General features: G+C 43.0%; 1 protein-coding gene across 1 annotated transcript in view; it reads left to right on the forward strand.

Annotated features, from left to right (window-relative positions):
* Positions 1–11,114, forward strand: part of CACNA2D3 (calcium channel, voltage-dependent, alpha 2/delta subunit 3) — an 869,108-nt gene that overhangs the window by 627,146 nt on the left and 230,848 nt on the right. The window contains exon 14 of the mRNA XM_012643362.1: positions 7,331–7,348. Coding sequence (XP_012498816.1) covers positions 7,331–7,348 — 18 coding nt within the window. The remainder of the gene's footprint in view (positions 1–7,330; positions 7,349–11,114) is intronic.

Below are 11,114 nucleotides of genomic sequence, written 5' to 3' on the forward strand. Positions count from 1 at the left end.
AAAAAAAAAAAAAATTAAAATTTAAAAAAAGGGAACACTTTTAAAAGTATATGTTGCAAACAATGGTCTTTCTGTTCATCTTTTTCTTGCTTTTAAATATACTATTAAGAAAAAGAAGTTCATAGTCCATCTGTATCCTTGATATTGAGGAATCAGTATTAAGTTATATATAGTCTGGCAACATAATTCCCAAATTCAAAAAAAGCAAGAAAATTTGGAATAAAGAGATACCATTCTCCCCATGAGTCTTTCCAACAGAGTTTAAAGGACTTATAGCTATACAGCAAAAATTGGACTGGGGACTTGAATAATTTTAAAGTAGAGAAGTCAGCTATATTTGTTTTCTTACATTGACCCTGTTTTTGTTCTTATTTTCCCCTCTGCAGGGTTGTCTGTCTCTACCACTGCTCCCACTCTTTCCTCCCCTTCCTCCTTCATCACCACCACTGTGGCAAGGGCTTAGGTGAAGCCACGAGACTGAGGGAGGTCACCTCAATTAGGAGTTGTAGAGTAAGCAGCAAGGTGCCCACGTTGAAGGAGCTAGAGCAGGAATACGGAGTAGAGGAAGAGGTAGACTGACACCCACGGGAAATCCGGGGAAGAGGATTTTCAAGGAGGAGAAGAAGGAAGAAATTTTAAGAAGGGTGTTCAAAAAGACACTCTTTTGTCTTGTGACTTATCCAGTATTACCATAGACCAGAATAGCTTCCAGACTTTGGAGAATTATGATGCTCCATGTGTTTGTAAGGAAATTTTGTGCATAGCATTGGAAATCTTTTGAGGAAATTACTCCTGAGTATTTTTGAAGCAGAGCAAACAGTTATGGAAATATTTTGATGAATCCCTTGATTTGTAGAAGTAAAATCTAGTTGTGATCTGCCATAGTATGTACCTAGTGATGGGCAGCTGCAAGTTTCTATGGGAATAAGAAGAAAAACTCAGTTCACTTAGGATGCCCCAAAGGCTTGTGCTAATATGGAAGCTACTAGAAGCTAAGTCTCATGGATGGATGTGGGGCTCGAATGACACCATCGGTGCTGGGCTCTATCTCACCGCCCCGCCTTCCACAGTGTTGGCTTCCCTCTCAGGCCCATCTGATGATCTGTCCCCAACAGTGTGCCTGCTCAGATTCTAGTTGAGTGAGGAAAGGGAGCAGGGGATAAAGGGGAGAGTGGTGTGATTTACAAGTCCTGATTAGATTAGGTTAGGTCACGTGTCCACCCTAAGCCAATTGCTGTGGCCAAGGGAACATGATGAGTTGATTGCCTTAGATCTGGGCACTGTCCACATCGTGGGGCTTGGCCTCTGGCCCAGAGCATGGAGACACTATGAAAGAAAGAGGTTGGACGTTGAGAGCAAACAGACAGGTGTCCACTGTAAGAGTCACATTCTACCTAAGGCACCTTACTCAGGCCTTATCACTTCGTCACATAACCCACCATGAAGAAGTGATGGCCCAGCAAGAGGGTTCTGGTCCCAGGTTCGTGGGATCATCTATGGACCATGACACAGTTGGCTATTACTGTAGCCTCTTACATGTCATTAAGTTCTAGTCAACCCTGAAAATTCTGGAGGTTATGAGGTCAAGAGGTAGAAACAGCAACCATTATGGGATATTTACTTTTGCAGAAACTCAGTATGTATTAACTCATTTAATACATTTGTCCCAATGAAGTAGTGTTATTACCACAGTCTTGCAGATGAGAAATCTAGAGCTTGGAGATGATATGTTATTGCCCAGCTTCTCATGGCCACTAAGTGGTAGAGGTAGGATTTGAAACCTGGTCTCCCAAACTCTAAGGTTCTCCCTCCTTCCTTTGTTGCTTCTTGCTTTCTTCTTCCTTTTACTTCCTTCTTTTCTTCTCTCTCCTTTCTTTTTCTTTTCTTCCTTCCTTCCTTTCTTTCCTTTCTTCTCTCTCTCTTTTCCTTTTTTTCCTCCTCCTTCCCTCCCTCTCCCCCTCTCCAACAAATATGCACTGAATTCTTACCAAGTGCCTGCCACAGGTCTAGTTCCTAGTGATACAACAATGAATGAGATAGATATGGCCCTTGGGTGGATCTTGAGTTCTTATATGAAAAAGTAATTTAAAAACAAACAGGAAGATGACCGGATGCAATCAATGCTAAGGTGGGAATAAATAAGACGATCTCACTGAAAGACAATTGGGGAACAGAGAAAGACTCCTCCTAGAAGAGGTGCCATCAGAGCTGAGATATGACAGATGGGTAGAGGTCAGTGAGGTGAGTTGGGGGTCAGGGAATTTACCTGGAGTGGGGACAAAGCATCTGCTGATCAGAGGAAGGAGCTGCACAAAGGCTTTGAGGCAAGCAAGGCTTGAGCTTCAGGCTGGAAAAGTACCTGGCTTATGCTTCTGGATCATTCTGGATGCAACATAGAGAAAGAATAGGAGGGGACACCAGATGAGTGGCAGTAGTGGCTTGGCATGGGGTGCAGAAGTGGATGGACGTAGGACAGAACCTGCATCACCAAGTCTTAGCTCATCGGAGAGCTGCCTCTCCTTGGCAAAGGTTTTGGAGTCTGAGCCAATTAACAGAACTTTCTCTGTTATACAGAAGAGCAGGCATCTTTATTCACATTGCTCAATGAAGAAGAATGGAGGATTACATGCAAGCATCTATAAGGAAAAATTAAATGAACACAAGGAGGAGGCTGGGATTTATCATCATTCATAAGGCCTGAGGCAAAGGGCCAGTCGTACAAATGGAATAAACACGTGTAGACCAGGCTTTTTTTGTTCTATACAGTTGGCAAGAAAATACTTTGTTTCTCACTTGGTATTTACATATTTCATAGTTTCATAGCTATTATAATCACCTGTCCTGTCCTCAACATCCTTGATTTTTATCCTCAAGATAACCTCATAGGCCAGAATGGCTGCTAGAGCTCTGGCCATCATATCTACCTTTCTGGCAGCAAGATGGAGGAAGCCCTTTTAAGGACACTATCTGGAAAAGCCACATCCACACATAATCTTATTTAACACAACTGAATTTACTTAGTCATCCTTATATTTAATAGGATCTTTTAGCTCAGTGTGGCTAAAAATTGGGCTTTTGTTACCAAAAAGGAAAAGCAGTACGATTGTTACTACAATTGACAGTTACTAAGCTATGAATAGGAAGTATGTGGTACTATGAGTGCCACAGACGAAAGCATATGACACAAGAGGTTAAGCTAGATATCTCTGAGACAGCGACAACTGACCAGAGACATAGGCGTTTGCCAGGCAAGGGAGGAGGGAGCTAGGAAGACGCCCAGGATGAGGGAGGAGCAGGTGTAAATGTCTGTGACAGAAGAGGGCATGGTGAATATTCATACTACACCGTAGATCTTGTGTCACGTGTTGGGAACTGTGGTGTGCTGGATTCTCTGTCTTCCATCCAGACTCTTCTATAAGGAGTGGTGCTAGGATTTCTCAGTCCCCTGTTCTCCTGTGGGTGGTGCCCAGGCAGAGTGGCCTGTGAGGTCCCTGGGTCCTTGGGGAGCGTGCGTCGGTGTTGGTACTACTTGGGAGCATGACAGGCAGCACTGTGCACCCAGTGGCTGGAGCGGAGGTGGGGCCGAGAGAGCCTTGGCTTTGACTCTCAGTGTCAACGTTTCCTCGCTGGGTGACCGTGACAAGGTACCTAGCCATTCTAAATATCGTGTATGTCCTCACCTGTAAACCAAGAGTGATACCAATATCTAACATCTAATCCAGAGATTCACTGTGTAGACAAAAAGAGATAAAACTAGTAAAGCGTTCAGCCAACTACCTGGTTTACAGCAACTGTTCGATAAACAGTAACTATTTCTGCTATTGCTGTCACCTTCATATTTGTCACTTTCCTCTCCTTCCTTCTCTTCTGAATGACACATTCTCTGTCTTTCCATGTTCCAATGTGAAGTATCACATGGGGTGTGTCTTGCACTCACCTTTTCCCTAGGAATGTGTAAGCCCAACTGTTTTCTTTCTTCGCTTTTCCTTTAGAAAAATGACTGGAGGATGTATACAGTTGTACACAGAATCCTTACAGTCTGGTATGTAGTCCTGGAAGGAATCCCATCTGCCTGCCGGACCCTCACACAGTTAAGTGAGGAAATGGGCCCAGACGGGTGGAACCTGGTGGACAATGCCTGACCAGGTGGCTTTGGAGAAGAAAAGGTGTCCCCAGTGTGGAGAGGAAGAGAAGTCACCTCACCTCCGGCCTCCTGATAACAGGAGTTCTCAGGCTGGTTTTATGCATGTCCATGGATCAGTGAGACAATCGTGCACGTACAAAAGTCAATATCAGCCATATGGGAATCCTAGAGTTTCTATCTGTTCTTCTAGGAGGGATATCAGCTTGGGATAGCAACATGGTGTCGGCGGTGTAGACCCAAGGCAGTTACTGCAATTATCTTTCCCCGGCATAAACCCTGGGTATACCTTAGTAATAACGTACTTTATTTAACAAGGAGAGCACCAGTCACAGGCTAGAGAACGTCAGGCATACATGCCGGAAGATACCTTCTCTACTCTCGTAGAGTTTGTGACCTAGCAAGGGAGGGAGACATTAAACAAATAAATTACATGGTAATTAGAGATGTGCCCAGAACTACAGGAAAAAGAAAGTGCAGTAAGACCTTTAGAGATTATCATGTCCAGGGATATATTTTGCCATTTATTATTTCTTAGTCCACAGCACATGTTGCTAATTGGTTATAACATCCTTTCCAATGAAACGCAGACATAACTGCAGAATACATCTGAACACGGCCCTTCAGACAGACATAACTAATCAATCAGAGTTGGCTCTCGAGGCAAAACCTATCGGCCATCCAAGATCTGGCCCATTCCCCAGCCCTCCTTCCATCATTCCTTTGTACAGACACACACACTGGCCAAGGGCTGGAAGGCCCATGCCCAGACTCCAGCCAGAGTCCAAAGGGGACCCAGTGTTTGGCTGGTCTGGCTGCCAGTTCAGGGCCCTGCACAGCATTCATGAACGTCGCGGGGGCCAACCCCCAAGCAGTAGCATCGGTGGCTGCAGACGATCCGATCTAAATTTGTTATGTTCTGTTTTGAGACTCCTTCCCAGAGGTCCAACCTGTTTAGGGCATTGCAAGCTATAATTTACATTATTTAAAAGCTCCAATAGGAAAATCCCTCTTTGTTCTCATGAGTTATTTCTTGAGGAAAATATATGTTTTGCGGGGAGGTTGAGGGCAGTCTTCAGCTGAAGACATCACCAAAAAGGCCTAGTCTCTCATTTTCCTCCCCAGAATTTCTTCTCATGTGCTTCAATGGATGAGTCAAAAAGAGGTGTTTCCTGCTCACCCGAGATAAAACTTTAAGAAAGAAAGAGAGAAAGGGCTCTCTCCTGTCAAAGAGGCCTGTGAAGTCCAGCCGTCTGTGCAGGACTTAACTTTGGCATCAACTGTGCAGTTCACACGGCCCCCCGTGCTTTCACGTGACACAAGCTGGGATTCAACACAAATGCTTTCCTAAGAAAACATACATTTTTCATTCCACAGTGTTCGTGAATCCAAGGTTTCTTTTCCGTTGTGTGAAAAGATGTTTAATATTTCAGAAACTTTAAGTGATTCCTCATTTTAGGCTCAATTTCTCACCTCTTAGTATATTTTTTTCTGAAGCCTTCAGAGGCACTGGGAGGAACTCATGAATTTCCTTTTTCAATAGTTGCAGCTACAACTAGTAGGAAAGAGTCATAAAAACATGCTCATGTTCCTGTCTTAAGTTGAGAAATCTGTTTGGGAAAAAAGTGTTGGAAATTGAGTGTTGGATAGGTTGGGGTCTGCTTTTCGTGGACATGGTCAATGCCATTTTGGGGATGTCTCTGAGAGTCAAGACATCCTGTTTGTTTGGGTTTACTCCTTCTATGCTTTGCTGGGCTCCATCCATAGGGGCAAAGTTTAAGAAAGCCCTTGTCTCAGTACATAGAAAAAGAGAACATTCTTTCCAGTGTAAAAAGGGTGGAAAAGGTAGATGATTCAAATGGAGACCTTGGGATTTAGTTCTTTTGCATCTTCTAGTACTTCTGATGTTAGAAGCTCTAGAGAGACAGAGAGAAACTCTGCAGTCACAATTCTGAAGTGTTTGTGGTCTTTATTCATGTGTGAATTGAGTTGAATTTGTACATTCTAAAATCAGGCAGCACAGTGCTACAATTTATTATCTATGGGACATGGTATAATTACTTAACCTCTAAGTTCCATTTTACTTTTCATCTGTAAAATGGGATACCTAGCGTTGGGTGGCTGCGATTTAATGGGATAATGCCAGCAAAGGACTTAACACGGTGCCTGGTGACAAGTTCACACTTGGGAAGTATTAGTCTCTGTGATGAGAAGTAAGTCTTGGGAATGATATAATTCTTAGACTGGGAATTTAATACATGGATCATGTTAATTCCATTCTAGATTAGAGAAACGCTTTTCAAAACACTGCGTGCTATAACAGCAGTCATAATACTGTGGCATTAAACCACAGCCTAAGAGTCTCAACATAGAAAAATAGACAAATGTGTCTCATGAGTGTTCATCTTTTTCCATATACCTATTAATTTCAGCTCCTTGCCTGTGCCATTGGGAAAGCTGTTATGTCTTATTTTATGGATTGACTGACTGCCTTTTCATTGTTCTTAGAATATCAGCTTTACTTTAAATGCACATATCCTTGTGCATACTTCCTTACCCACCAATAAAGGGAACAGTTAATGTGCTACAAAGCAAGAAAAATTGACTTTAAAAACACAGCATTTTTCTAACCGTCTTACCTTTATGCACAGCAGTTTTGGCACTGTTGACATATGGGCTGGATAACTCTTTGTTCAAGGGGCTGTCCTGTGCATTGTAGGATGTTTCCCAGCATCCCTGGCCTCTGCCCACGAGAGGCCAGCAGCTCTCGTTTGCTTCCTTTGTACCACCCCCCAGTGTCCCCAGGTGGCCCTCCTCCAGGGAAGAACTGCTGACCTACAGGGAGAAGGAGCTGGGCCGTGGAATTGTGCTCTTTGGACCTCGGGACAGAAGAACCTCAGGTCCAGCTTTACAGGAGTTTACCAAACTGCTTGGGACACTCCCAGAACACGTGCTGGAAGCTCGTAGATTATCTGTGGATAGCACAGATTCGGATAGTAGGTCGAATAATCAGCACTGTAGCTTTATTTTGAAAAATGACTCGGCTTTAGTTTTATTGCACTCTTTTCCTCCCCATCTTGGTTTTTCCATGTACCAGAGGCAACAAAGTGAAGTTTTACAGTTAATCTTAACTTGTTATATAATGACTGATTTTTTTTCTTTTGTTTTGTTTTTCCCCTTGTTTTTCAGCTCCCTCAGGCACAAAAGGTAAACTCGTTTCTGTCACATTCCAGTCATCCCCAGAACTCACGCGTCGTGCATGTCTCCATGGCGTTGTGTGTTGGGCACTGTTCATGACCAGTGAAACGGTTTTCCCCTCACAGCTTCAGGAGCCTGGAGCTGGGCAGGAAGAGGAAGGCCAGCAGACTCAGCTGCCCACTGCCCCTCTGCCAAGCTAGCCCCACCAAAGAACCCTGTCCTGACCAGTGGTTGGGGGGTGAATCTATGCCCAGCCATTTTCCTGAGAATTCCCAAATATTAAATAATAGGTCAAGAGTGAGTTGGGCACATTCCTTCAACCATAGCATTCCAGGCCCTCCCTGGGATAATTTCCTAAGGAGACAAGTAATGTGAGTAATTAGTAAGGACCAGTGGCCGAGTTTACATTCTGGACTCCTAAGCCAAAACTCAGAACCCCGCCCCCCTTGGTTTCATTAATTGCAAAATGAGCAGCCCCTTTGCTTATCTCGTCCATGTCACCCAGAGAGCATCAGAACAAAGTTCTTGCCAATAGCCAGACCCTTTCACTGGTCCTCATTGTCTGAGATGATCTGGTTCCACCATCTAGAATGTTCCCTGTCCAGAAAGACTCCATATGGTTGCAGTGATGGCTTTGCTGTGTCATCCTCATGGCATGTCATTGTATCCAAAGGATATTTATGGTAGAAAACATGTCACTCCATGCCTGCTGTGTTGTTCTTGTGTATTTCATAAACATAAGCAAGACTTCTGGAAGACACAGCAATTTCTGGGGGCCAGATGTGGGTTTTGTTTCAAGAGTCAAGGTAGGGGAGCCACTCTGAAATTTCAACAGTGTCTCCTAACCTCTCCGGTTTGGAGCAGAGATAATCTCACAGAGAGAGATAGCACAACTGCTTTGCAAAAGACAGTCTGTTCAGACCATATGGACAACCAGAGGCTTAGAAATCATTACACAATTACTCAAATATATTTGAGGTATTTAAACAAGGCAAGACATGCTAGTGTGTGACTTGGCTTGTGGTAATGTTTGATTACACTTCAATGCCATCACAAAAGGACTGAACACTTCATTAAAAGTTAACGTATTCAAGGCTAGCAACAGCTTCCAGGGTAAATATATGGTCAGAATTCCAGATTGTTTGGAAGGCTCAATGTCTTTGATAGGACATTCTTTCTTAATTGCCTACATTTGAAATTTTTTTTTTTGTAAAGACTTAACAAATTCTGTGCCTAAAAATGGACCGGCCTTTACTTACTGACATTTATTCATCAAATTTCCACTGATCTATATACAAAAGTATTCCTGTTGTAGAAGATACCTCATGAATTGGAGGTGCCATCAGCCATGGAATTTTAAAACGAAGTTCAAAACAAACCAACACAGAATATAGTAAGAACAAATGTCACTGGGATACATGATCCTTCAATAGCGCTTACTTCATTGTACTCATTTCTTCTGTCATCGTGCATTGACTCACATCACATGGCCTGCAAAGTGGAGCACGTTATTGTGATCACATGAAGTCCAGAGTCAAGGAAGATGTCCAGCTCGTTTCCTAATTCTTTCCCTCTCTCCAAATGATGTCAGACTGCCCAGGGGACTGACTTGTTCTGTATCCCTATGTAACAAGGAATAGCTCTTGCTGCCTGTTCCTTTAATGCTTGCAAATTGTCTTTTTTTTCCTATGAAAACAGAGGAAGATGGTTACCTGAAAAAAAATATTAAGATATCTGTCTGAAATCTGTTTTAGGACTCTTTGAGGTAGTTTCTGGGCAATTCAGCTCTTCAGAGAAGGAGTATAAATCTCAGGTATCTAGGCTGGAGGGTGAGGGGAGTTGAGGAGAGGTGCATTGCAGGTGGAAGGATCCTTCCCCAAGGGCCGCAAGTCTCCATCTGGCGATGCATGAGCATCACTGCTCCTCATTCTCCTTCCCTCCCCTTCCCCAGTAGCAGTGACACTTGCAGAGGCCTTTGCGAGAAGGATAAGGTTCTTACAAGCATCATTTTCCCTCAAGTATACTGTCTTGTTGCTTGACCAGCAAAGCAAAGGTGGGTTCCAGTCTAGCTTTCATTCATTTGTGACCATGAGCTAGTTACTCAACCTCTCTAAGCCTAAGGGTTCTCATTTATTTAAGGAGAATGACTAACTCTCCTGTTTTGTTATGAGAGTTTTTTCTCACACGTGCCTAGCACAGAGCCTGATGTATGCCGGAGACTCTCAAAATGCAGAGCTCCCGTTATTGTTTGGCTTGGCCCCTGATGCTTCAGAGCAGATCAGGAGAGCAGTCGTGTGGGAGGTGGTGGTCTAGGACCTCTGCACAGTCTTTCGGGGTTCGGCTCAAGCCTGTTGAATAATCGGGAGATGGCAGAAAAGCCCAGCAGGTATGTGGTGCTCCTCCCGTTTCACTGGAAACTCTGCATTAACTGAGGGCACCTTCTACATGTGTTCAGAAAGAAATGGAGATTGGGCTTGAAGACTCAACAAAGCAAAGAGTTTCAGGGACTATCGTTTTGAGAGCTTTCTTCCCAATGCCTTTGACATGACCCATAGATTTCACCCATCTGTGGACATGATTATAATGAGCTCCTTCCAAACCCCTGAGTTTGTTGTTCTGGGGGCTAAATGGAGGCATCCTCAGCCGCTACATCTTTGGCCTACTTTTCACATGAGGTCATGAGCGCATACATGGGACCATATGGTGTCTGCATTTGTGCTGTGTTTTTGTTGGAATCTGCCTTTATATCATCTGCAACTGCTTTCTCTATAAATATTTTGAATAGTTATGTCTCTGTAAACATGCTTATTTTAATCTCTTGGCTGATCTACAACTAAAAATGTCTCATTCGGGTGTCCCTCTTATGTGTAGCAATCATTAATGATTGTTGTCTATAAATCATGGTTTTCATGATTCTAATATTTTGAGGGTCTTCCAAAATTTCTCTTCTAGCCTTTTATGATGATTTCTAGAATAGTTCGCAAAAAAATTATTTTTTTGTGATTCTTAAACACCTCCAAGATAATTCCTAGACTCTGTACATTTCAACCCTTAATATAAAATTGGAGTGGCACTAACTAAGGATATACTGGATAAATGTTAAATATTTTTGCCAAATATGGAGGCAGTGTCCTGAAGTCTTGGCTAAAAAACGTAGCAATACAGGCGTGATACCTTCAAGCCATCACAACAAATTCATTCTTTTTGGTGGAAATTGAACCAGTTTCTCCCAGTGGATTGATTGTCCTTTTATTCAACAAGGAAGAGAGGTCTATGTGTAAGAAAGGTTTGCCTTTTTTCCTTCACGTGGTGATTCTTGACTTCTCCAAAATGTCAGAGAGATCCTATTTTATAATAATAACGTAGCAGAAATACCCGAAGTCATTTACAAATATATGTTCAACAGTCATATTATTGACCAAAATTGTCCATTTTTCTAGCTGCATTTTTATTCAAGTAGATTCTGTCTATAAGAACTAAATACCAGTTGTTCACTGCAGGGTTAATTCAATCAATGTGGATTTGTAGAGTGGGCCTCGAAGAGTTAAAGTCAGAAGTACGCTTTGGGGAATCCCAAATGTGGCGGTGTACGTGGGTTACCTTGTGCAGACGCTGGTACCCTCTCCCTTCATCTTCTGCTGCATTCACACGACGTTGGAATTTGCCAAAGACCATTTCTTGAAGGTTTCATAGGTGCTCTATGTCTTGCCTGGCACTGTGTTAGTTAATATCAGCCTGAGAATTCTGAGTAGGCATAAGCATTTTTCTCAAAACC

This window comes from Propithecus coquereli, unplaced genomic scaffold, assembly GCF_000956105.1.
Source record: "Propithecus coquereli isolate 6110/MARCELLA unplaced genomic scaffold, Pcoq_1.0 Scaffold1, whole genome shotgun sequence".
In the NCBI taxonomy this organism is placed as follows: Eukaryota; Metazoa; Chordata; class Mammalia; order Primates; family Indriidae; genus Propithecus; species Propithecus coquereli.